At 41.3% G+C, this 25,132-nt stretch overlaps 1 protein-coding gene across 6 annotated transcripts in view; it reads right to left on the bottom strand.

Moving 5' to 3' along the window:
- nrxn2b (neurexin 2b) overlaps positions 1-24,923 on the bottom strand; it is a gene marked incomplete at both ends in the record, with an annotated part of 555,176 nt that extends 530,253 nt beyond the window's left edge. The window contains one exon of one of the 6 annotated variants that reach the window (XM_079216104.1): positions 24,194-24,923. In XM_079216104.1, coding sequence (XP_079072230.1) covers positions 24,194-24,923 — 730 coding nt within the window. Of the gene's footprint in view, positions 1-24,157 lie in introns of all 6 variants that reach the window. The other 5 variants (XM_079216103.1, XM_079216106.1, XM_079216105.1 and 2 more) reach the window with 5 other exon arrangements.
- Positions 24,924-25,132: the final 209 nt, after the last annotated feature.

The following is a 25,132-nucleotide window of genomic DNA, read 5'->3' as shown; positions in this document are numbered from 1 at the left end:
CTCCAGGTAAGCTGTTGTAACGCTTGCATCCCTGCTCTTTGAACGTTGGGGATGGGACTCTTGCAAAACACCGTGAAACCCCCCCACCTCCCCTCAGAGCCGATTACAGCTGTGAGGTCAAGAGAAGCTAATGTGACTTTGTCTGGAACTGCCCGGCATGGCCTTGAGGCCGCTGGATTACAAGCACGAAGGGATTCTAAAATAGAAAAGTATACAGTGCAATAATTAAATACTAAGTAGGCTGAAGGGGATAGAAACATGTTTTCATTTTGTTTGCAAAAGCTTAAGAAAGAGCACAACCCAATGAACACAGGTGAATTGGAAGTCTTGTTTTATTCCTAGCTTTCTGTATCAGCGGAGGAGTATTGATTTGTTTCTCTACAGCTTTGAAAGATCAGGTGTTATGTGCACAACAATGTGCTGTAGAAAACACAAATCATTTTCCTCTGGCTTGCGAGAATATTTTCTTCTACAACAGCTGGAAGAAATAAGAAAAATGAATAAATAGGCAACCAATAGTGTAGTGTCTAATAAATAATAATGCACAGTGCTTTGCTAAAGCACCTTTTTGCCTTTGATACAGTTGAAAGGCGATTTGTATTTCACTGGGCAAAAAAACTATTATAAATCGTATTTTATTTGGGATAATCTACCATTTTCTTCCTCATAAAATTAATTCACACCATGAATCCATCTATTTATCCATCAAATACATTTCTACTGTTCTTGCATTGCAGGTTTATGGGTGTTGACCATCTGGTCACAGCGTGGGATCAAGCTGGAGGCTCTTTAAAGGCTGCATCACTGCAAATGTACAAAGAGACAAGTATAGAGTACTGTACAGCATACAGGGTGAGGTTCTGTAATGGAAGTCACAAAGTGTCATCGTTTTCCTGAAAAGTTCTTGTTTTTTTTGTCATTAAAATAGCAGGAAAGCTAAATTGGTGCATGATGAAAATATCCTGCAACCTGACGTCACACTGAAGCCATCTTTGAGATGATACTGAACGTAACTGAGCAGACTGATGGCCTATTAATGATATATTGACACATAGTTGTTTTAGTTTTTTTGCATCTTCTGTTTCAGACAGATGCCAGTTTGCCTTCAGGCCAAACACTTTGACATAATTTCCAAGCGTAACACTATTGCAATGGGAGCCAAAGAAACTGGTGAAATGTAAATAATTGTCCTCCATGTCTTTGAAATATAGGATGTGCTATATTTTAAAAACATTTTGGAAATATGGTCATCGGTTTAGCACTACACCGTAACTAAAGTAACTATATGAGCTACTGTTAAAATGTCAAATACAGCCAAGTGGCTATGATTACAGCTCAGCAAGTCCAGTCTTATTCGGTTGTTCAGCTCCAAAGAGAGAGTGTGTGTGTGTGTGTGTGTGTGTGTGTGTGCTGTATGTGTGAATGTACTGTATGCAAGTATGGGAGTTGACCTACATTATCTCAATGTGTGACTAGTGCGAGTTTCTGCTTGGGTTCAAGTAAGTTTCACTGCACATCGTCATAATCCCTCCACCCACCGGAGAGTTCACACAGCAATCTGAAACCGTATAGCGCCATTTTAGAGAAGTATGCGGTTCTCCTGCTGAGATTGAGTGTTCTGCTGAGGGCGAATTCTAATCCCATACATTTTTTTTAGATTATCTCCTCACCGTCCGTTCTGTGTGCGTCCGGGCTCTGTTATGTACCATTACCAGCCGGAACTTTACATTCGTGCGATATTAATAATATTAATAATAAACTCAAGAGACTCCAGTCAAGATTGCTCTCCAAGGTGTAAAACGATTATGGCTCGTGCTTTTTCAAAAAAGAAACAAAATGGAACAAAAGAACAATTGTAGATTTGCCACACATTCAACCCATACTTTCTGCCATTAATTTCCTCCAAGGTGTAAAGTGTATTGAGTCCTGATCATATATCACTAAACCCATCATTGCTGTTATTAATTTCCTCCCAAGCGTAAATGATATTACGTCCTGATCATATTTCATTAAACCCATCATTTCTGTGATTAATGTCCTCCAAACTGTAAATTATGTTGAGTTGTAATCACATCAGAATAAAAGAAAAAAGAAAAGAAAATGCATATATGTCGAATTTTGCAGTTGGACCATTTTAATGAATAATGTTTTACTTGGAATCTAATTCATATTAATATTTAAATGATTAAAAATTGAAGTGACAAAAAAAAATAATGAAGAATTGCCAAAAAATGATTTTATCTGGGCAAAACTTTCCTTGATTTAAAAAAAAGAAAAAGAAAAAAAAAGTACTGTAGTGTCGGGACGTGGGTCAACGTGTTATTACGATGATGACTGTTGAGTCAGATAGTGCATCACAATGGACCCTACTCTTACCGAATCAGGGTTGTGTACTTTGGGGTGATCATGTCAGGCTTCAAACTATTTGGGGCAACTGAATATTTCTGAAGACATCAGCAGAAGATAGAGTGAAAATCACTTTCTGAGGTTTTCATCCATGGGATTTAAAATCCTCATGGTCCACAGAAGGTTCTGGAAAATATAATATATTCTGGAATAAAACTATACATAGCCGAAAAAGGCAGTTTCTGGCTGATCGGCCATGACCGGTGACCATTTAGTTAGTCGCTCAGCACAGAGTTCTTCAGCTTGAGGGAAGAGCATAGCTAACATTAACGGAGTTTGCATTGACGATGCGTTTAAGCTCTACTCCGTAAAATAACTATTCAAATGGAATACTGTTCAATTTAGTTCTTGGCGAAAAACATGAATGGATGAAGATGTTGGAAGAAGATTTTTTCACATGTCATATTTCCCGATAACACTAGCTCTAAACAGCTTATATTATTTAGTTTGAACTACTAATGCTAACATTGTTTTTTGTTAAAACCATGTGAATTCCTAATCATTTGAATTTTGTGTTTTTATGCAAACAACCAATAACAAAGTAACAAGATAACATTTAGAATATTTTATGGTTTACACCGACTTCGAGATGATGGTTAAAATAGGTAGCTCTGTAGTCAATTATAGTTCTTACATAGAAAATCTGAATCGGCCAAGAACATTGCAATCTGTGGATAACACTGTATGGAGCACGGAGTAACTACAGAAACCAGACCAGCTTCCACATTTACATTTACAAATACATACATTAATTACATTTAGCAGACCCACGCGACTTTTTCCACCTTCATGCCTATTACAAAAGAACAACCGATTCATGAATCGACCGACCACCAGAGACAGGTTGCCTGTCCGCTTCTGAGAAGTGGATGTTGTTGTGACATTACCTTACAGCACATATATATGTATCTGAAAAGGTCAGTGCAGCAGGGCCCGTATGAGTTCAGAGACTCGGTGAGAGAGTGGAAAGGCAGAGAAGAAGAGCGAGGGCATCGGCTTTGACCTAGACGGGGAATAAACAAACAAACAGCCTGCCAGGCTATCAGCACACAGAGTGAACAAACAGGGCGGCTGACAAATCTCCCTCATATCTATGGAACCGAGCCAGGTACTAAGCAGGTTAAAAAGGTGAAGCATTGGAACAACACATGGGTGGCGTTGATGTGACTTTCGAGCAAATCCCTACAATCCTGATACAACCTTTTGTTCTCACCAATTCATCGATAACACATATGCTTTAAAATGTACATGTCTCGACTGAATGGCCTCACCTTCTGAAGGTCGGAGACGCAAATCAGACCTATGCGGTGATTCAACTGACTCAGCATTGATTACTGTTTTACAGAGACCTTTGCTCATTCAAGTCTTAAATGTAACATCAGGTTCCATTCATCATTTATAGCTTGCTCTTGCTAATGACACGGAGTGAAACCTACACTTGCCCGCTGTCAATAATATATGTGAGCAGAGTGGTGGTGTCCAATCACATCTATCACAAAGTCTGATCATGTAGAGCCGCGAGTAAGCAGCGACTCCTGAACACGGCACAGAGCACATTCCTCTCTCTTGGCGTTACGTAGTGTGACACTGCCAGGCTAGTTATATGGCAGGGCAGTATCTGCACTGTATTTGGTTAGCCAGGTATGACCGAAGCCACCCTCACTAATAAACCTGCTAATAAATGACAAATGTGAACGTCGGATTGCTCATTTTTATTGAACAATGTGTGGAGGAAGCCATTTCGATTACTTGCCATATTGTTCTACTTCTTCGCCAGTAGACAATGATGGGGCCAATAAATAAAGGTCGGAGCAGCAATAAAAACAGCTGTGTTGCTGTATCACCCTGACACACACACAGACACACACACATATTCAGTGAACACAAAGATTACACACATGCTCAAACTAAACCCACACCTCACAAAGTACACCTGGGATCAACTTCTATCTCCTTGAAAGGTCACTTGCCAATAATGTGCAGTTAAGTCTCAGACATGCGTGAGCTTTGCGTTATTATTTTTTGGTTCCACTCCACCACTGTTTATTGAAATGTCATTAACTCAATCTCTGTTATTCTAATTACACAGACATCTCTTGCAGCGAATAAAAGTTAATGAGCTTTTATGAAAATGGCTTGACTTGACCTTTTTATTTATTCATTTACATCCCCCTCCACCGCCTCATGTCCCTGTCAAACTGCACTGCGCAAGGGTCCAAGGTATTGTGGGATTGGGAGGGATGGACATTCCCCACACTGCCAGAAACGCACAATGACTCCTTTTCTCCCTCCCTGTTTTCCATAGATCATTTGGCCTTGTCATCCATAAATTTGCAAAATGCCCTTTTCAAGCTGCTCATAAACACATCGTAGATCTCCAAAAATGCCACCACACTCTGAGGCAAGAGCTGTGTGGTAGTGAGCCCACAGCCGTTCAGCTTTCTTCTGTCAGGAAGTGATGAATGTCAGACTGAATGAGTACATTCGATTCTGCCAGGCGAGGCCGGAAGGTTTTGGGTTGAGGTGTCCAAGAGGGGTAAATGTAAATGTTATAAACGTGTACGGCCTAAAACCCCATGAAGTGTGCCTTCAAAACATTATTTAAGTTACAGAGTACTTTGGTCTTTGACTTGAATTTACATAGCACAGATGTAGACCATCAGGGTCATTTTGGGAACAATAATTAATTTATTCAATATTTAAGAGCTGAATACTGAAGGACTTGCAGCTTTGATACATGAAACTGAATAACAAAACAAGCACACAAAAACTTTTATTGATTTAAAACCAAAATAACTATTTTGATGTGAACAGGGAGAGTTAATTCAACTGAAGAAAGTGACTTCTACATTTTGCAAAAACATTCATCTAATTATCTTTTCTTCTCATCCACTGAATTATTGCTATCAAAATCATTATGTGACCCAGTGGATGGCCCTGAAGTTTATTGCCCTGAAGTTTATTAGCCTGCTCTTTACTAGCAGGATCTCCATTATCTTATTGCCTTTAATGTCAGAAAAATAAGTGTGTACGGTGGACAAAGGCTGCTGCTGCTTTGGGCCACTGCGTTCAACCCACAGAGAGCTGGAAATCCAATATTGCAGGGAAGATAGATGTTGAGGAGAAAAGATAGCTCTTAACTCAAAAGCTATTACAGTCTATTGTTTTTCAATGCTGATGTAAATGACCTCGAGCAGCTTTAAGCGCAATTTTGCATTCCATAGTTCATGTTTGTTGCAAAGTAAATTAAGTAATAATAACGTTATGTGTACATGATTCAGACTTTCATAATCATAAAAAAACTCCAGATGCATAAACACGGATAACCCGGACATTAAAAAGCTGTGATATCGTCATAAAGGTGAAATAGGTTTCAGTAAAAAATACTGTACTGCTTTGGTCATCATAGTGTAGTGATGTATTCTTCATTTTAGTGGGGAGCACATGAAACAGAAGCAGGATATGAGGATCAGTCTAGACTGTGGTTTGCCTGAGCTTCAATTTGATTTGCTTTGCTTTGCTTTCCAAAGACGAGTAAATCAGGGCTATCACCTGTCGTTTTTTTACCATCATGTGCTTGTGTCAGAATACATTGACACTCTAATTGAAATCGCATTGCCTTTTCTTCTGTAAGAGGACCTACTCTTGGACTTCAGTCATCTAAGTGCAGTTATTTGGTGCCATCCATGTTAGAATATATCAGAAAATAGAGTACGCCATTGTTCTGACGTGGCCCAGTGAACCATACTAATGGAATAAATGCTCCGGAGTTTAAACTAATTCAACAGAAAAAGCTTAGTGTGAACACAGCCCGAGACAGGGTTTACAGGATGATTCACATTGACGGCCAAGAAAACCAAAGATACAGAAAGATCACAGAGGTAGACAGAACATACTTCAAACGGCTGCTTCCTCTGTTAAGGTCAACCACTGCAGCATACACCAGAACATCCTCAGAAAACACAGCAAAGAATCAGGACTGCAAAGGCACTATTTTGTGAAAATCTTTCAAAGGAGGCCAAGGTAGCGCCTATAGCTGAGCAGTACACAAGGTTAGCCTGAGGTTTAATTCGGCAACTACGTCCTTCAATAACAGGCTCTGTCAGCTGGACATCGGCTTTGATGAATAGTTCAAAACTGTAGAAGAAATGTGATTTCTAAATGGAATGCATTATTGGATTTGCCAGACACAGACTGGGATGAAATTGGGAGGGGAATTAATTTTTTTCTTAACGTTATGATCACCTGTAACAATTCTGGGACAGACTTTTGCGCTATGTTGCACACTTTGGAACCGAGATACAACATTCATCTCAACGGTTTTACGGACACAGCGATACTGCACAACCTAACCAAAGCTAAAGTCATGGTCACTGAGGAAAGCAGGTTGGGTAGAGTAACGCACGATGCATGGGCATCCGTTGCCACAGAATCTAGTGTCACCGTAACTGTGCACTGTGTAGTTTTTTTGTATTGTCACATTTTCCAGAAAGTGACATTTTTGTAGGAAAGCTGAAAGCTCAATGCCTCCAACCATGGGATTTGTTGTTGAAGATAAGTCTATACTATGTATTTGTGAATAAGGGCAGCTTGGTATGTCATTTGATTCAGAACATGCTGAATTCTGGGGTTTTACGACAAGGATGCTGCTACATGCCCAATTTATTTTCTTGTTCTTTTTGCAATGCTCAGAAATGTTACCCTCCAGTTGACACATGCCCTCTATTTGTTACCAATATTGAATTAATAAAATATAATAGAAGTAAACTCATCTGTTTTTTAATCATGAATCATTACAAATATACAGCGTTTTAAAATGAACAGATAAAGAGTGATACAAATGTAATCATGTATATAAAAAGGTTGATGGATCAAGATTAATCGATTTATAATTGCATTGTAGACCTTTGAATCAGAATCAAATCGTGAGGCGCTGAGAGATTCCTACCACGAGATGCAATCCTCCAGCAGCCACAGCATTGCAGAAATGGCTCGGTGTGTTTGAGAGAATGAGTTTCAGCCTGTGGCAGTATTGTACCCAGAAAGGGGCTTAATCTCTTGCTAGAGATTCGGAACGTCCATTTCTGCCTGAGATTTATGCATCAGTGTCTCGAACCCACCCCTGACCTCGTCTCTAGACCCTCACGAACGAACTGAAACATTCCTCATTCCCTTATGTGGATGTGGCAACAGGAACATAGGCTCCTCCATTCCTCAATGAGACAGTAGTCATTGAACCAGAGGAGGGAATAAGGAGGGAAGGAGTCAGGGTGGGGTGGGCACCAAGCTATTGTTTGGGTTTTGTTCACCAGGGTGAAAGTGAAATTGGCTGTTGGCGTTATGTAAAGGGTCAGTGTACATATTTGTAAATGGGAGAAGGAGGGGGGGGGGGGGGGCAGTGAGTCATGAAAGAGGAAGGCTCCGCGAGACTCATCGCAGGAAGGGGAGTTGCTGTAATACATATAGAACGAGGAAATGGATTGGCAGCTGTAACGATAGTATTTCTCCCAAAAACAGCCAGAATGTCAATCCAAGTATTCACTACACATTATGTCACCTTTTTGTATGCTTTATCATACTTAATTAATTAATTCCTTGCTTTGACTCGCTAAATGCTGTTGCCTTTCTACCAAAGTCTTCTCTTTCACACTTTTCTTTCCATATTTGACTGGTATTTTGTGCTCACATTTCAATGTCAACATGCAATGGATCGTCTCCTGACTAAATCTGGTGCTGGAAAAAGAACTCATGAAGACGAGGGTACAGTTGGTTAGTAGGATCATACCCGGCATGCCCAGCTGCCTGCCTCCTGCCTGCCGGTTGTTCTCAAAAAAATTGACTTATTTGCTGAGGAGAATTGCCTCTGATGTGACAGCTTGAACCAAAGGCAGGTTGTACAGGATACAGAGCACTGGCACTCGCGCTCACTCCTCATTTCTCCCCCCTAAACTCTCTAAGATGAGAGCGTTGAGCGGCTCTGTGAGCTACTGATGTGTCACATACAAATCACTGCAGTGAAAGTTGACTGGACCTGAGGCTCGCTGCCAAAAACCAAAGAACAAAAGAAGGGCTTTGGAGGAGACGGAACAGAAGGGAGTTGACTGGTCTCTTTTATTTGCCTCCTCTGCCTCATAGCCACTTTTACACTCCAAAAAGCTTGATCACTCATGTATGCAGGTCAGACAGAATCAAGCATGTTTCAGTAGCAAAGGTCCTCAGGGACGGGGTGTGAGAATTTACCATTTTTATCAGCTGGTAAGCACTTTTGATTTGTCCGCTACTACCGCTTTGGACTGCTATACACATGTGGGGCCTCATTTATAAAACAGTGTAAAAGATCTCCCCCCACAATTTTTTTTTTTAAGTTTGATAGGTCAACACAATTCATATAATAATTTGGAGGGGTTGTGTGAGAGACGTCATTGACTTCATTTTCAGACTTTGTTAATTTACACGATCTATATGTGCAGGTGGTGAGCATGTGCAGTGTGTGTGGCGCTCCCAGAGACTACAGAACTTACATACTTGCGTCAGTTGTTTTCAGATTTTATATGAATACCGTATCTGTCCCAACCGGAGGAATCATAAGAGATAACCATAACTTGTGTTCACGGCAGTGATTTTACATACAAAAATGATATAAAAAAACGACTATCTTGTTTGGTGATAAATGCACACAGTATTAAGATGATTATTGAAAACGAATGATGCTCTGTTCTGCAACTCCTTAGTCTTCAAATTAAATGTGTGAGAGGCCTCATTACAATACAATAATTCACACTCATTCACTTCTACAAGCTGGCTTCATTTCAGCAGCTCACCATGTGCGTCTCCATGATGTCCGTTCGCATGGTTCAGAGTTCCGTACAGGTGCGCACATTCCCCAAGTTTGTGTGAGACGTTACGCCTCTTTCAGGCCCAATTTCTGTGCATACGTACGGTTATAAATAACACCCTAGGACGTTTTGGACATTTAGGAGTTTATGAGTGGCTTTGGCAATGGCAGCAGGCTATTTAAAATGTGGGCTAAACAGCCGCCGGGCTCTTAGCTGGGCACAGTGTGCTGGCTTTAGTCAGCAGCAACAGGTGAAAGCATGAGCACAATGGCCCTGAAAATGGCATCTACCAGCTTCCTGGACACAGCAATGAAATATTAAAAAGCAGCCCAATTTCTGTCCTCTCAATAATTAATTGCACATTAATTAATTTTCTACATTAATTATCCATTGTGAGGACCACTACATTGATTGTGCATGTTCAGCTCTTTTACTATGAATAACATTCTTTGGACCAACACTGTATTAAACATTAATACATTGGTCATTTTTTAGACACACTAACAGCCCACCACTGTTTCCATTTAATCCATTCCATACTACTTGGCACAGGTTATGTTTCATTACTAGGGGTTCTAAGTTTAGTATCACATAATGAGTTGAACTGAATACTGCGCAAGTATAAAATGTGACATCACGTGTCAGCCACCAATCTAGATGATCAAACAACGGAGTGTTGCAGTCCTGGAATCCAGAAAGGAGTCGGCATGTTTTGCACTTCCGGTACCCTCGTCTCAAAGTCGATGTTTTTTTTTCCAACAGGTTTTTGGCTGGAAACCTGGAAAAAGGTCAGTGGATTAATTAGTGGATAAACAATTTGTACATTTTGTGTACACATTGACACCACCCTTGAATTGAAGTTTAGATGTCTTTAAAAAGTAGCTTAATGAGACAGCTCAACGTCATCCCGCCAAACACTAATCGACTTTTTGCTCAGTTTTAAGTTAAGTCATGCAACCATGGTGTCGTTTGTTTATTGCCAGACATTACCTTTTTAACAGATTTAAATTATTCATCTCCAATCCAAATAGCGGTGTTCATTTGTGAAGATTATCTTGCTGAAAAAAAACATGTAAGTATCATTAACAGTGAATGTTTTCTTTCTGCATGAATCCCAAATTCAATGGAGAAATCCCATTGGCTCTCTGTCCAGGGAACCAGTGTGACACTAATTTACAGGCCTGCCTGCACAAATACTTCATTCTTGCAGCACTCTGTGACACAGCTCTTTGCTGATCGTGTGCATAAGGTGTATGGCCCTTCACCTTTTTTCTTATGCCTTCTACCTGCATTTCTTGCCCAGATATACAAAGTCACATGGATGCACCTGCACCAGATTATGTCCAGCGCAGGGAGAGCCACAGTGTGCGGTCAGCACTACCTGCAGCATATCATGCCAGGCCTCTCCGAGCGGCTGACGAGACCAGACTGTTATTTCCACCTCGGTGGTATTCTACCTGCTCACAGACCTGCTCCCGTTCCGGCTGCCCGCCACCTGTGCAACGCAACGGCACACACGCGCACACACACACACACACAACTGGAAAACAAGGCTGTATCACAGTAGCTTCCTGGCGGAAGACAGATGGCGTAAACAAATCCATCTCTAGCTCATCAACTCGCGTGGAATCTGTGGTTTAGCGTCCAGCGTAGGTGTGTGTGCTCCGTCGCTGCATGGATGTTTCATGTGCAAATTAAATACAAGGCTTCACATGAATTTATATAATACATTGGTCAAGCTCCAGCACAATCATGGCTCAACATTAACACCGCAGTGGGAGAGGATAAAAGGATAACACCAGGTTGATCGTTCATTACCAGCAAAGTGGGTGTAGCTATTGTGTCTTGTTGCCATGGAAGTATCATTTAGTTTTGGTCCAAAATCCTGCCGTTCACTTCAAGATTGCTCTCCCCTCCTCAGGGCCAAAACAGCCTCTTTGTCATAAGTAGCACACACAAAACACGGAATCAATCCTTCCTCCATCTGCCCTTAATTAACAAAATCAGCCAGGAAGCCATTTTGAGATTGTTGAGTCATGGTATTTGAAACTAAGAAGGGGACAAAATGATGCAGATGGTGGTTGTCTGGGCTCTTGCTTAATTATAGCAGCCAAAATCAACACTGCGCTGCACATAGAAAAACAAAAAAATGGGCTGAATAGCAATAGCTGAGTGGGACAGAAGCTTTTTTAGTGGGAAGTAAACTATAAAGGCACTAGAAACTGTGCTCTAACCTCAAGTGGCAATGAAGATCCTTGGTCATACAGTACAACAAATATTTACTGGTTGAGGTTAAATAAATGTAATAGTGCTCCTCAGTATTATATGGATTACAGTAGCCGCTCCAATCAATCCCTTCCACTACATATTTGAAGGAAGCTTTGCGTCGGGATGCAGGGTCATGTAGCTAAAAGTCCACCAGGGAAGATAATCCACTCTTGTCTGTACAAGCTGGCATCCGTCCACAGTTCTGTGTTCGAGGAGAAATAAAGAGGGTCAGATTTATTGGTATTCAATCACACGCTAAAGCAACGGTCGTTCCTAGCGATTGCTTTCAGGTAAAGTGACTGTCAGGACTTCTGCCTATAGGAGCTCCAGGAGCAGAGGGAATGAAATCACAGTAAAGCCAGCACTGCCTTTTCATCGCAATAAAAAAGGGGGAGGTGGTATTATCGTCTTGCGAGGAAAAAGGGAGAGGTGAACTGTCAGAGTGTAATAGACCTGATGTAGTAAAGTGTTGAAAAGGTCAGTGCATCTTCAAGAGTTAAGCCGGGGAGAACAGCTCCAGTGACAATAGAGTAATAGCATTTTTAAGCTTGATCAGACATGTGAACAGCAGAACAATTCTCTTTGGGATTGTGATTTCTTTTATCCCCTCACTCGTTGCTCTCTCTTGCTCTTGCCTTCGTATTCATGCACAAAGTCTTTAACTATGCCGTATCATTTTTACAATATTTCCCAATTCACAGTTGATACTGGTGACTTTGTATGACTTTGTTGCTATGGCGGACCTAAATTAATCCAAAACTGAACAACAAGCATTAGGGGAAGGCATTATATTTATTGTAACTCTGTTGTAAAGATGATTAAAAAAAATGCATGGCTTAGTGGAACGCAGAGACAAGAGCTGGCAGACGACATGGGACTAGAAGCTGTGCTTATTGTAAAAACTTGGCATGAACTCTTGGCATAACAAGATTAACCCTATTTTCTTCACACAAACTATTTTGTTATGCATTTACAGAGAAATCGTGTAATTCCTCACATCCAGGATGACCTCTCATCTGATTCTGCCCTTCGGTCTAAATTATCCCTTGGCAACCGGCCTACACAGGGGAGAGGAGATGATAAAGGGTCAACATCACCACCACACTGCCGCTGGCATTCTACTATTTGCAATTAGTGTGCTATATGTCCTTTTCAGGCTCTGATAGTCATAAAGCCCTTTAATTTGAAGACTGAGTCAATATTTATCTTTCCTGCTCAACTTGTGAGCAGTCACGCCAGAGGATGTGTGTCAATGTGTTTGTGTGTTTATGGTAATGTGTGATTAAGTCCTTTTGCTGGGGAGGCTGGCTGTGAATAAATGCAGCGCTACGTTGTGATGACTGCTGCAAAAGCATAAGAGAAAAGGAATAATTACAATAATTATCTCAGAATGTGAGAATAAAATCTGTTTAGTTGCATTACAACAAACACAAAAAACAACAATATATAAAATACAATACAAGACGAGGACACAGTATTCATTGCATCAATCATTGCAGTTAAAAAGTCAATCGTGGTTAAAAACATACAGGCACTTGTTCCAATATTTCCAGAAGCAAGAAGAATACCTTGGGTCACTCTGTTGGCTGTGTTGGCTATCGATGCTGATGAAAGTGAAAACTGTCATTAAGATCTGTGCCTGTGTGGTAGGTAAAGCATCGGTTTTGGCAGTGGGAGAACTGGATGTACAGAGGAGAAAAGGTGAAACGTCTTCACACACATTGAGAGACGAGCCCGTTATATTTGCTTTTTGTGGATATTCCCAAATTTCCACATAGAAGCTGAAAGCCTCACCCCTTGCACAAACTGAGACTCACGCATACGTCCCGTAATTGCAATTCTACGCATTCCCGCAGACACGGCATCTACAGGCTGGCATCACCATGTGCTGCCCCGCTGCACTCACAGTGTGCCCCTCAAGCTGTTCCATTTTCTCTGACAAATATCACCCTGGGCAATCCATCAAAGACATAAGCCGGTTCTTAACGTGTTGGATGATTTTATCACCACTGCTGCCACATTGTTATGTCATGCAGCTTCTTTCTGTCCTCCAATTAGCCACATTTCCCTCTTTATATTGCTGCACTCTTTGCACGTTGTATGCCATTCTTCTTCGTGGTTCACCTAACTAATCGTGGCTTCGTCGATGAGAACAGGAAGGGAATTGTGTCGCAATTTGGCCCCAAATTTCTCGCTATCTTCCCCACACTCCCAGAACCGGACAGATTGTGTCAGATGGCCAGAGCTCGTCGATAAGCCGAGTTATTTAATGTATAAAATGCAAAAGCAAATTGGAAGCTGTGTAGAAATAAATAAATAAAGCAGAAGTTTTATCCGCTGTGTCGTCAAGTCTCACTCAGCAGCGAGGCGGGAGAGCTCTGATGAGCCACAAGCACAAACAGCTTGCAACTTGAGTGACGGCATTACAGCAGCAGGCACATCAGCAATCAGACCTCATTTCCTAGTAATTTGGTGTTGCCGGAGCTGTATTAACGCCATAGGTGGTCCTGTCTGTTTGGAAGGCTAAATAAATGTCATAGAATCAGCCCGGTTCACAGGAGATCCATAAAAGTACAAATAAATGCCAGCCTGTTTGTGCAGATATCTGCTGTGATGCCACTGAAGTTGCATGCTGCGATCAAGGCCTCTCCTGCACATACTTGAGTGCAATGCAGGGTATTTTTGTGTCTGTATCGACAGTGGCTCAAGTCACACTCAAGTTAGGGGCATGATGGGAGGTATCAGAACCCCGTCTACCCATATCAAAAATGTCTTATTCCAGTAGTAAGCATTTTTGGCAGGCAAGAGGAGGGGGATAACAGTCATATTTGAAGCTCATCTGGCCAGTGTTAGATTGAAGTGGAATCCCAGAAGAGAGGAGGGACTGAGGAATGATGAGGGCTTTCTCGCCGTCTGTGTCAACAGCTTCTGAGCATCGCTGAGGTCCAAATACTCTTCCATGCTTTCACACCTTTTTTACCCTGCTGTTTGTTCCCCAAAACACTTCCTCCCTGCCTCCCCATGTATAACTCAATGCACAAACAAGTTGTCCAGGAGAGAGCCACAGGGGTTCTCTTGATGCATGGAGTTGCAAGGATCTCCTATCAGTCACAATACAGTCAGTCATCATTTTCAGAAACCGCTCAGGGGTTACAGAGCTAAACTGGTTCTCTGAGATTAACAGTTCACAGCAACTGCAGGAAAGGGGTTGTCCAATAAAAGGGATGCACTAATCAGACCTTCTTAGTCCTGATACCTGGGCTTTGGGTATCGGCCACAGTTCTGATACAATATCAATGTTTAAGTCATAAGCTGTGTAGCTCATAAGCTATATGGCTCACTGTGCAGAAGTATAACATAACTTAAAGCTTGACATTGACATAGTTTTCCTTGTAAAACTGAATATAACAATTTCATGATGTCATTAATATCCAAACCAGCTATTTTAGATACTGTCTTCTTTTGATCAATATGCCTAATGCAGAAATAAACACCCCAATAGATTTGATAATAGCTTTCGCCCAGTTGGTTTCTGCCGCTAACAGTTTCTTAAATGCCGCTATAATACGTTGTTGTTGTTGTTGTTGTGCCTTGGGCATACCCAATGTATGACCATTGTCATATGGCCATACATATGGATCTCCGTGCCCTTTTAAGCCCAACATAATATGAATAGTGTGATATATATTTGCAAAAGGTCCATATTGGCCAATTAAATGTGCCAGATAAATCTGATAAAGGGTTTCTAAAGCTTTAAAAGGGTTAACTTCACAGACTGGTTGTCTTTTGTTTCGGCCAACTGGTTCTCTTACAGATCAGCCACAAAGGGGATGGATAGCATGTGACATGTGAGCAGGACCTTACGCTCACTCTTCAACCTGTAGAGTGACAGCAAGGGTAGACATCCACCTTAATTGCATGTGACGGTTGATCACGCTGGCAGGGACCTTCAAGTCAGTAAAGGCTCACCTGAGAAAAGGGTGAGAAAGGTAGTGGGAGGAAAACATCAGATTGACACCCTCCCTGCAAACTGTATGCTTGATTGCACCAGAACAACCCTTTGCATCATACAAGTCAAAACAAATGTGTTTTGAGTGTGCTTAACACTCATCGGCTCCTTTGAGCCAGGCAACTTAACCTCAGACTTTAATCCATTAATGCTTGCTTTTTGCTTCCGCAAGGAAAAGCAATCTGCATAAAAGTATTCATACGGCGCAAAAGAAGGGAGGAATTAGGGGATTTGGGTCTCAAGGAAGTCTCTTTTTTTTTTTTCAACAAAGGAGACTGGATCAGAATCTGTTATTTAGCTGTACAATAATGAATGGTCTTTCTCCCTTCTCACAAAGCAAAAGCACAGAAGTAAGAAAAACCGTGAAGGCAAGACATAAGAAGATATCATGCCAAGAGAGAATGAGATGAGCCTATAGCTTGACATCCTTTGATCAAAGCTTGAGAAATTGAGGAATATTAGGAGACCATGCCCAAATGCTGGATTTTTGCATTGCTGTCTGTTTGAGGGTGTTGGGAATCTTTCAAAAGGAGGCTGGAGACTCAGGAGCATGTGTCCTTTGAACTAGGGACTCTTAAAATCAGTAAAAAGCTATATGACCACAGAATCGATAGTAGAGGGAGGGAAAAAAACAGCGGATGATGGGTAAATCAACTACAAGGGGATGAGATAAAGAAAGTAAGGTGACTAGAGAGCAAAAAACTAGATATTCACTATAAACATAAAAAAAAGAGAGGCCGGAAAAGGGGAAAATAAGAGGTTATTGGTGGTATCCTCATATTCATCACTGGCTGTCCGACTGGAAAGCTACATTTGGTTCAGTTCTTCCATCAGAGGTTCAGCTCTACTAAAGTATAATTTCATGCAAACCTATGTACTTTTGTTAAGAAGATTTTCTTAGAGAGATTAGCTACCGAATTGCTTTTTAAAGAGTACATTCTAATTCAGTGTAGACATTGTGATATGCAATTGTATTACCTAGTGGGTTTACTACTTGTTTTTTGACTGTGCACTGACTAACCTTCTTTGGATAAGTACACTATAATCAAGTCTGTTTTTACTTTTACTACCACTGTGACTTTAGGGGGAAATTTGTACTTTTTAGAAAATTCTAACAAGACACTAAAGTAAAACATCTCCGTATTCTTCCGATCTGTGCCCGATGCCAACCAACACAAACAGAGAAATTAAGGAATTGCTTGGGTAACTAAAAGAAGGGGGGGGAAGAGAGCCATAACGATCGAAAGATAACAACAGCTACTTTACAAACACAAAGTCCCAACAGCACACAGCAGCAACAGAGCTGTAACAAAACGGCTTTGATAAACGCAAACAAAATTGCAGCGATCAGATCCAATGGAGACTTGAAGCAGGAGGACTTCATTAAACTTCAACAGTGTAGTTGGCTGGGGAAGGCAAAAAAGACAAGGCTTGGATTCTGTCAGCCTGTGTTGTCACAAGCAGACATATTGCTGATAAGGTTATCTATGGAACCTCTTCAGGCGGCCTAACGGGGTACAGCCCCCTCATTAGCACTATACGTATTTGTGTATACAGGACAAGATAATTGAGAGTACAATTATGCAACCGCACACTCAGCCGCAACTCTTTCCACCTCGTCCCTCTGTGGTTGCCAGTCAATGGGGAGATAACACAATTATCACCATGATGAATGACTCTCTTTGGTGTCCTCTACCCTTTGGCCCAGCCCCGTTCTATCACAGTCCTACCCTAACTATTACAACCAAAAGCTAAGGTGCCGCCACAGGGAATTTTCGAATGTGCTACTATATGAAACTAAAATAAAGGTTTGATATTGTGCCAATGATCGTCTTATTTAAAGGAATTATGACATATTCACAGTTTAAATTGGCTACATGCAGCCCTTTTGAAACACAAACATATAAAAAAATAAAAAATTATGTTATATATTATGTGAAATGTAACTGCGTAAGATAAAGGTTAAAAGGTAGTCATGTGATATTCTTTACGCCATATTGACACATCAATAGAGAATTGTAGAACATGTTAATGGGTGTTATGGTCTTATTCACAGCTTGAGACAAGCTAAGGTAGTTATTCTTAATACATTTGAGCTCACTGTTCTGAATGTCATTTATATAAAAAAACAAAATAATGTTCAAGCTTTAGCTAAAACAATGTAGAGCTGCAGCATACAAAATGCCAAGTTCGTGGCACCAAGCGTTCCGTGTTGAGCCCCTATCGTTCATCAATTACTACATCCCAGAGTACTCTGGTCTGAGGGAAAATTGCAAATAGCATCTGTCCATGGCAGGGAGGGGGAGGGGGGACCTCCCAACATGCAGGGTCCAGCCGGTTAACTGCAGGGCTCCTCAGGGGGCGAGATTTCTGCTTTACTACAACATATAGGCTAAAATGTGATGATGAAAAGTGAATTGGAGTAGTGAGCAATAATAAGCTAAGCAGCTGTTTCTGAACACTTCTCTATATGGTGCTGCCAAGTGGAAAAGAGCTGCTGCATCAACCTTTTTAACCTCATGAATGAGGCTATAGTGTTTATTCCACTGCCAGAGAACAAGCAGCAAATGGGGACAAATAACATCCAGTTTTCTGTGACACTGCCAAAAAACATTTACAATCACAAGCAAAAAAAAAGAACTAAATTCACACCTACGCTGTAAATATGATTTGGTTAGGCAAGGTAACTTTTCAAATGTAAACCATAGCTCATCGTCTCCCAAAATTAAAGATGCCCTGATCGATCGCCAATAATGGTGGGGGGGAAATCGATGCAGCATAGTATCACGATAGTTTGCGTGGCGATATAAGCCAAGTAACGATCTTTTATGTAATTAATCATGGGAGGCATCGGAGAAAGAAATGAGAAATGCGCCGTCCGAGTTTAAATCTCTGGACTTCCTGTCACTCAAAGCGCCGCTGCTCGCACAGCTGTTGCACGATGCATAGGACAACATGCGCGACACGCGCTGGTCTAAGACGTAAAAAATATAAATCAAACTGGCTACGGGCCCTCTAGCAGCGCTGGAAACATCCGGTGTTACGGATTAACAGACGGCCTTGTCAACTGGCGACTTTCGGACGAAAGTCTCCAGTTAAGACGGCCGCCTGTTAATCCATAACACCGTCATCCCGACGCAGTTCCTGGAGAAGTCAGTGAAATTCCTACGGATAATATTATGAACCCAGACACGATGGCGTCTTCGGGATTTCCACATCAAGTATAAAGCAGAAATAGTGTTTTTTTTTCATGGTGGATGGCAGAAATGAAAACTCTTTGCACGGAGATAAACCACAGAGATAAGCCCCGCCCCCTCTCCGGCGCGTCCAGCTCGAATGACGCAGCTATGCAGACTGTAATACAAGCAGTTCAGTTTGTCAGGTGTGTTGGTCAGTTTGTCCCATTTTCTGCAATACAAATGATTGAAGTGAGATGAACAGACTGAAAACGTTATCTTATTAGATGAAATATGTAGACAGTTTTCCTTTGGGGACAATTTGCGGTTGAAAAAAGGTAATAAATCTCAATATATCACAATACTCAATATATCGCAATAATATAGCAGTATCGTGATAATATCGTATCGTGGGACCTCTGGTTATTCCCACCCCTAATCGCCAACAGATCTTAAGCGGCTGAACGGCTAAGCCAACTAATATTTCTAATATTTTGTTCAGATTTACAAAGTTGCATTATTTTTAACATTGGAACACACACACACACACACACACACACACACACAATGAAAGTTCTTCAGCAAGAACAAAGACAACATTTATTTTACAAAGGAGAAGTGTTTCAAACAATAGATAATAGAAAACATAATTAAAACTACCAAATTGTTTTTTTTATTGAAAATAAATTATTTTATTTCCTATTAATTTGAATAGTGGGATTTATGCAAAAACACACTAGATGACAAGAACAAAGTGAAATGATAACATCAAACGTGTGATGTTTTACACTGGCTTCAGAGCGATTTAAATTATCTTTGGGGCGTACGCGTACCAGCTGACAATACAAAACAAACAATATGGATCATGGATGATCAGCGTTTGTTTAGGTGGCATAGGGGCATCTCTTAAAGTTTTATATACTTTTTTTTCCTCTCCTTTAGGCTGATACAAACGTGTACTTTTTAATGGTTCGTTGCACTCCTACTGATTTCATGCATAGTTTTAATCTGCAGTCCACTTTCTCTCAAGGAAAATGGGTACCATTGGGCAAACATTGTTCCATTATTCTTTAACCTAATGAATTTGTTGTGACTGTCTAACATTCAACATTTTAAAAGAGCGCAAGTCTGTCAAGTCAGCTGTGTATGATAATCAAAAGGGCCCCACATTGCCATTTGGGGTTCAACAGAGAACAAAGCCAGGGTCAGCATCAATTATGAAAAAACAATGGCCCACAGAGGCCCATAGTGGCTTTAATTACAACCTCTAATGGAAAAGGGCCTGCCCAGAACTACTTCAAAATGCAGGATCTATGACTAGAGCAGGGAACGTGCACTTCACACACACACACACGCACACGCACACACACGCACACGCACACGCAGCACATAAATACAGCAGTTTAAACTAGTATGCATGTTTGCCTTCAACCTTCAACCTTCATACTTTCTGAACAACCTCCCACTTGACCTGAGCAATATGAACATAAATGAGCCGAAATAAAAGAAATCCTGAAACCTGTCGGTACCGAACATGGATGAAGGCACAGCCGAGTGAGATCAATTGTATTCAAATGAACGCAACAGTAGATACAGACCCTGCCCGCAGTGGGATAAATAACTGTGTTGGAGGGTGATGAGATGGCCCACCATCCTTAAATTACAGAGCCTCAGCTGTCTTATCCAAAGGTCAGAATTTACAGATTCCTATTTGGGCTGACATTCAACATATGCGAGGATTTCAGAAAGACAATATTTTTGTAGTAAATTGGACCATTGTGGGACATCATTTTAATGGTCAATCATTTATCCGAGAGTGAAAGTGTGGTTTTTGAACGCGCATCTTGTGAGAACGTGTATGCAACGCATGGTTAAGATCACATGATTCAAGTTTGGCTCTTTTCCTTCCCCTCCCTCCTCTAGTCATACTTGAAAGCAACTTATTTGTGTCAAAATCCCTTCTCACTTGGTAAGCTCTAATGTGTACATCAAAGCGTGCCGCTTCCAAAGCCTTGTATGCATGAGCAGCTATCAGTAAAGAGGTAGTAGAGAGATCTCTCTCTCTCTCTCTCTCTCACTCACAGTCCGCCAGTTGCCAATTAGAGTAAATTTCAAACTAAGCCATTTCTGGTTATAATATTTAATGCCGTTCTGATTTGGCAATATATTACCCTTTTTTTTTTTAAAATTTTAAGTGTCCATTTTTGTTTTTATTTTGTCATTGAAATTATGCACAATGCCATGACAAAATGTGAAATTTTTTCAATATTCTTTTGCATATTCTCAAACTACTCTACATATTAACATTCAACCTTGTTTCTCTCTTAAAAGCCCTTTCGGTACCTTTCACTCATGCTGCAATTTTGTATAATTACATGTTGCCCATGAAACATATGGGTTTTATTTGTTTTGCTCTTGTAAAAGCCCATTAGCTACCGTTGTGGTGAGTCTCATCCCAGTGCTTCTTTAACGCCCACATGTGAACAAGATGTTTTGGCATCTTTTCACGTAAACAGTTTCACTGCTAATGAGCTGCTGCTCTGAGTTGCATGCGTACATGATGCATGTCCATGCTTGAGTTGATGGATCAATTGCAGAAATATATTGCATCAAAGTATCAATTCACTGATGTACTGAATTACTAAATTCAACAGAACTATTATTGCTACATGCATGAAAAATAACCAATAGTTCAAAGCTTCAAACATCATGTTGACATAAAAATTGTAAATCAACAAAGGCTTTGCAGATTCTTCTTTATGTAAATAGTATGTGTATTCATTCTGTTTGAACCCTGTATTTCTGCAGATAAATTACTCTGGTGGCTGCGTAGTGATGCGCAGGTCAACCCACAACACACAAGTACGCTCATGCTCAGACTACTAGAAAATATCACAGGTTTGGGTGGCAAAGGTCAAAAAGTTGCAAACCAGCATTCTAGTTGGGATTTTCAAAAATTCACAAGATGTTCATGAAATATTCTGCATTTATCCAAATGAGTTGCCTTTCAAAAACAACAGTTTCACTGCGGTCAAAAGAGTGTTTGCTCTCCCGCAGGCACACACCGGCAGGCTATTAACGGGGCAGAGTAGGAGCATACTAACTGCACCATAGATTATGTTTAACCACTAGAACAACAACATTCAAAACTTAATTCAAAAACCTCAATAGACGCTTTGGATGTACCATTATTGACATTCGGTGCAGCCCTACTCATCTTGTAATTAGAAATGTTCCCATGAAATTGTGCACTCGTTCTCTCTGAAGTCAGCAGGCCTTTAAAAAAATAAGCTTTCCTAGACATGTCCCCTTCACCACAGAGCTAGCACAGCGAGACCTTGATGTGTTAGTTCTGCCATCTTAAGAGTCTTAAAATCAACTACAAGAGAGAGACCTTTACATTCCCACCGACGTGCTCGATAAAATGAAGAAACACGTCGCTGCAACGGCAGGCAGCCATAATGACCCAATTAACGCACTCAATCCAAAAAACATCTCTGAGAATAAATTAACACTGAACAAATGCATATCTTTATGCTCGCCCTCTCCATTGCTCACTGTTCATCGACCACTGCTCTCTCCCTGATTCCCTCTTGTTCTGTTTCTCCGCTCCTCACCTCTATCTTAATTCTCTCCCACTATCTCCCTCTCGCTTTCTCCCTCTCTCCATTTCAAAAGGACAAATGTTTCCTGCAGTCACTGTAGCACTGCATTGGATTTCTGCTCTGAATTTAGCCAATAGACAGGCAGCAGCATCTGCTTCCAGCAACCACACAGCAATCTGACACACAGTTCACACACACACACACAGAGAGAGAAAGAGAGAGAGAGAGAGAAATGAGAGACATGCTGAGATCGACACCAAGAAAGAGAAACAGACGGACAGATAGACCTAAATCTTTGCTAGACTTTCTACATCAAAACCACTTAAACGATTGGATCAAAATCATGGCAACATTCAGATTTGTTTTCATTTTTTATTATTATTTCTTTCTTACTTCATCTATCAAAAGCAATACTCAAACAGAACATTTAAAAAATATAATCTGTGTGGGTTGATATCTTTATTTCAGCCTTGTCAAAGCTTATCTCTGGGTGCCACAAAAATGCAGTACTTTAAACAATTGGCACATAACTGCTGGCAAAGTAGTTATCTACCTTTTGAAGATCCAGCAATTACAACTCATTTCGTCACGCAGGATAAAGTAGGAGCAAGAGAGTCTACTCCTTATTATGGATTATGCGAAAGATTATTACTAGTACATACTGTATAACGGCAAACCGGAGATAATATTGGCTCCACCCCAAGCCCAATACAAATGATCAAGATGGAGCAAGTAGTTTCAGACGGCTGCATAGAGGATGAGAGAATTCAGAAGCAAGGTGTGAAGATGACAACAGTTTGAAAGAGAGGAGGGAGATAAGTGCAGTGGGAGGAGAGGCGGGATTAGAAAGAGCTGACAGCGGGTAAAGGTGAGAGAGAGATAAGTGGAGAAGGGGAGTGAACTCTGGAGAGAGGGGGGAGGAGGGAAGGGAGGAGGGAGGGGAGGAGAGACGGAAAGCCCAGATAGCCTTAAGAGAAGGTGTGAGGTGGGTGAAGGAAACGCTGCAGGACGAAGAGAAACAGAGAGGCGGATGAACGTAAAGTAGAAGCGGGAGGAGGAGGCGTAGATATGGAAATAGGATGTGTCAGTGAAGTGTAAAACAGAACACAGTTTGACATGAGCTGACAGCACAGGAGCATATTCCAGGAGCAAATGAAGGGGAGAGCAAGGTGTACACCCAAGACAATAGGTTTGGGAAGAAGGAAAAGAAAGAAAAGAAAGCCAGTTGAAAAGCAGACCTACAATGTGTAATTTTGCATTTTAAATATTCTGTTTAGATATTCAGCACCTTCAGCAACCAGAATTGTTTTTGAAAAAAATACCAGCCACATTCAAGGTAGCACCTGTGCCACGTCTAAATGTTATGTATGAGTCGCATAATCCCTAAGAAAATGTTTTTTGTTTGTTTTTTATCTTTCAAGCAATGACTTTTTTTTTCTTGACAGTAGAAGACTGAAAATAGCAATATGACTGCCTTTTCAGAGAGCACATTGTCCTCCTTCCTCTTAGCCCTCACTGGGTCTAACCTTAACTATGAAACCCTTCTAGAACACAAACATCTTTCTGCCTCAAAAACACATATTACTTCACTGCAATGGGCTGAGAAAAGGTCAGGAAGAGACTATTTGTGTATAATATATACACATCAAAACTGTACAACTGACTTTACAACCCAGAACCTCTCATATCGCTGACCCCTTCGAGATTACATTTTAACAACATGACCACAAAACCTCAAAGATGAGGCTCAATCTCAAACGCCTCATGGCATACGATAGATTATTATGGAAGCAAACAGATATATGAGATCATTATACCGACAGCAGATGTATTCAAGCTTTACCATGAGTACTGCACAGGAACAATGCAATAAAACCAGGGTAGAGCAGATACAGTATGATGCTTCCTTACCTTCCTTGCAGTACTTCCCCTTGAAGCGGGTGTGGGTGCAGTCACAGTGAACTTCTCCATACTGAATAGAGCAGAACCCTCCATTGAAGCATGGGTTCTGTTTGGTGCACAGGTACTCCAGGTCGCTCTGAATGCCTTGGCTATTTAACAAAGTGGGCGGCATCTCCCCCACCTTCAGATTGGAGATCAAGCCCAAGAAAGGTGGCTCGTACTTCACCGTGCTTGAAGTCAGAGCTGACAGGCGCACATCAGGCGGGATCCCGCCCACAAACAGGTCACTGACCACTGCCATCTCCTTCCTCTTGGACTTGACCTCAGCCACTTTTGTCTCACCATCGACCATCAGGAGGGTCTCACGGAAGTTGCGGGTGAGCAAGACCATGTGCCAGCGGTCATCATTCACGCGTGTCTCCATGTGCAAGGTGGCCGGCTCGGCACAGTGGATGGCAAAGCGCAGCTGGAGGCGCCCACCCGCAATCAGAAGCTCCAAGAAGTCACAGTTGCCTCCATCATCCAGGTAGAGTACCAACGCTTTGCTGATGTTTGTCTTGAGACTGAAGCTCAGCTCGCCCACTGATCCGGCTTCCCAGCGTCCGTAGCGTGCCCACTGGCCAGGTGCCCCACCAAATTCCAGCATCTTCACTGTAGTGAGCAGGCTGAAGAGGGCCACAGGCCACAGGGGCCAACCCAGGAATCTTAACCCCCTTGTCATGCTCCCTGTTCCCAAGTTTCCCCTTCTCTACTTGATGCCCTATAGGTCTAATGAATTCTAGATTCTTACTTTAACTGTGGCGAACAGATTTGAAACGTAAACAACAAGTATTATATACCACTTAAATGGGATATCAAGCTCACTGGGTAAAGTAACCCTCACAGAGACCCCTCTCCAATTTTCCTGACGAATCAGCAGGTTTCTTTCTT

This window comes from Taurulus bubalis (genome assembly GCF_910589615.1).
Source record: "Taurulus bubalis genome assembly, chromosome: 3".
Taxonomy (NCBI): domain Eukaryota; kingdom Metazoa; phylum Chordata; class Actinopteri; order Perciformes; family Cottidae; genus Taurulus; species Taurulus bubalis.
The sequence above is the reverse complement of the archived record's forward strand: the minus strand, read 5'-3'. Positions and strand labels throughout refer to the sequence as shown.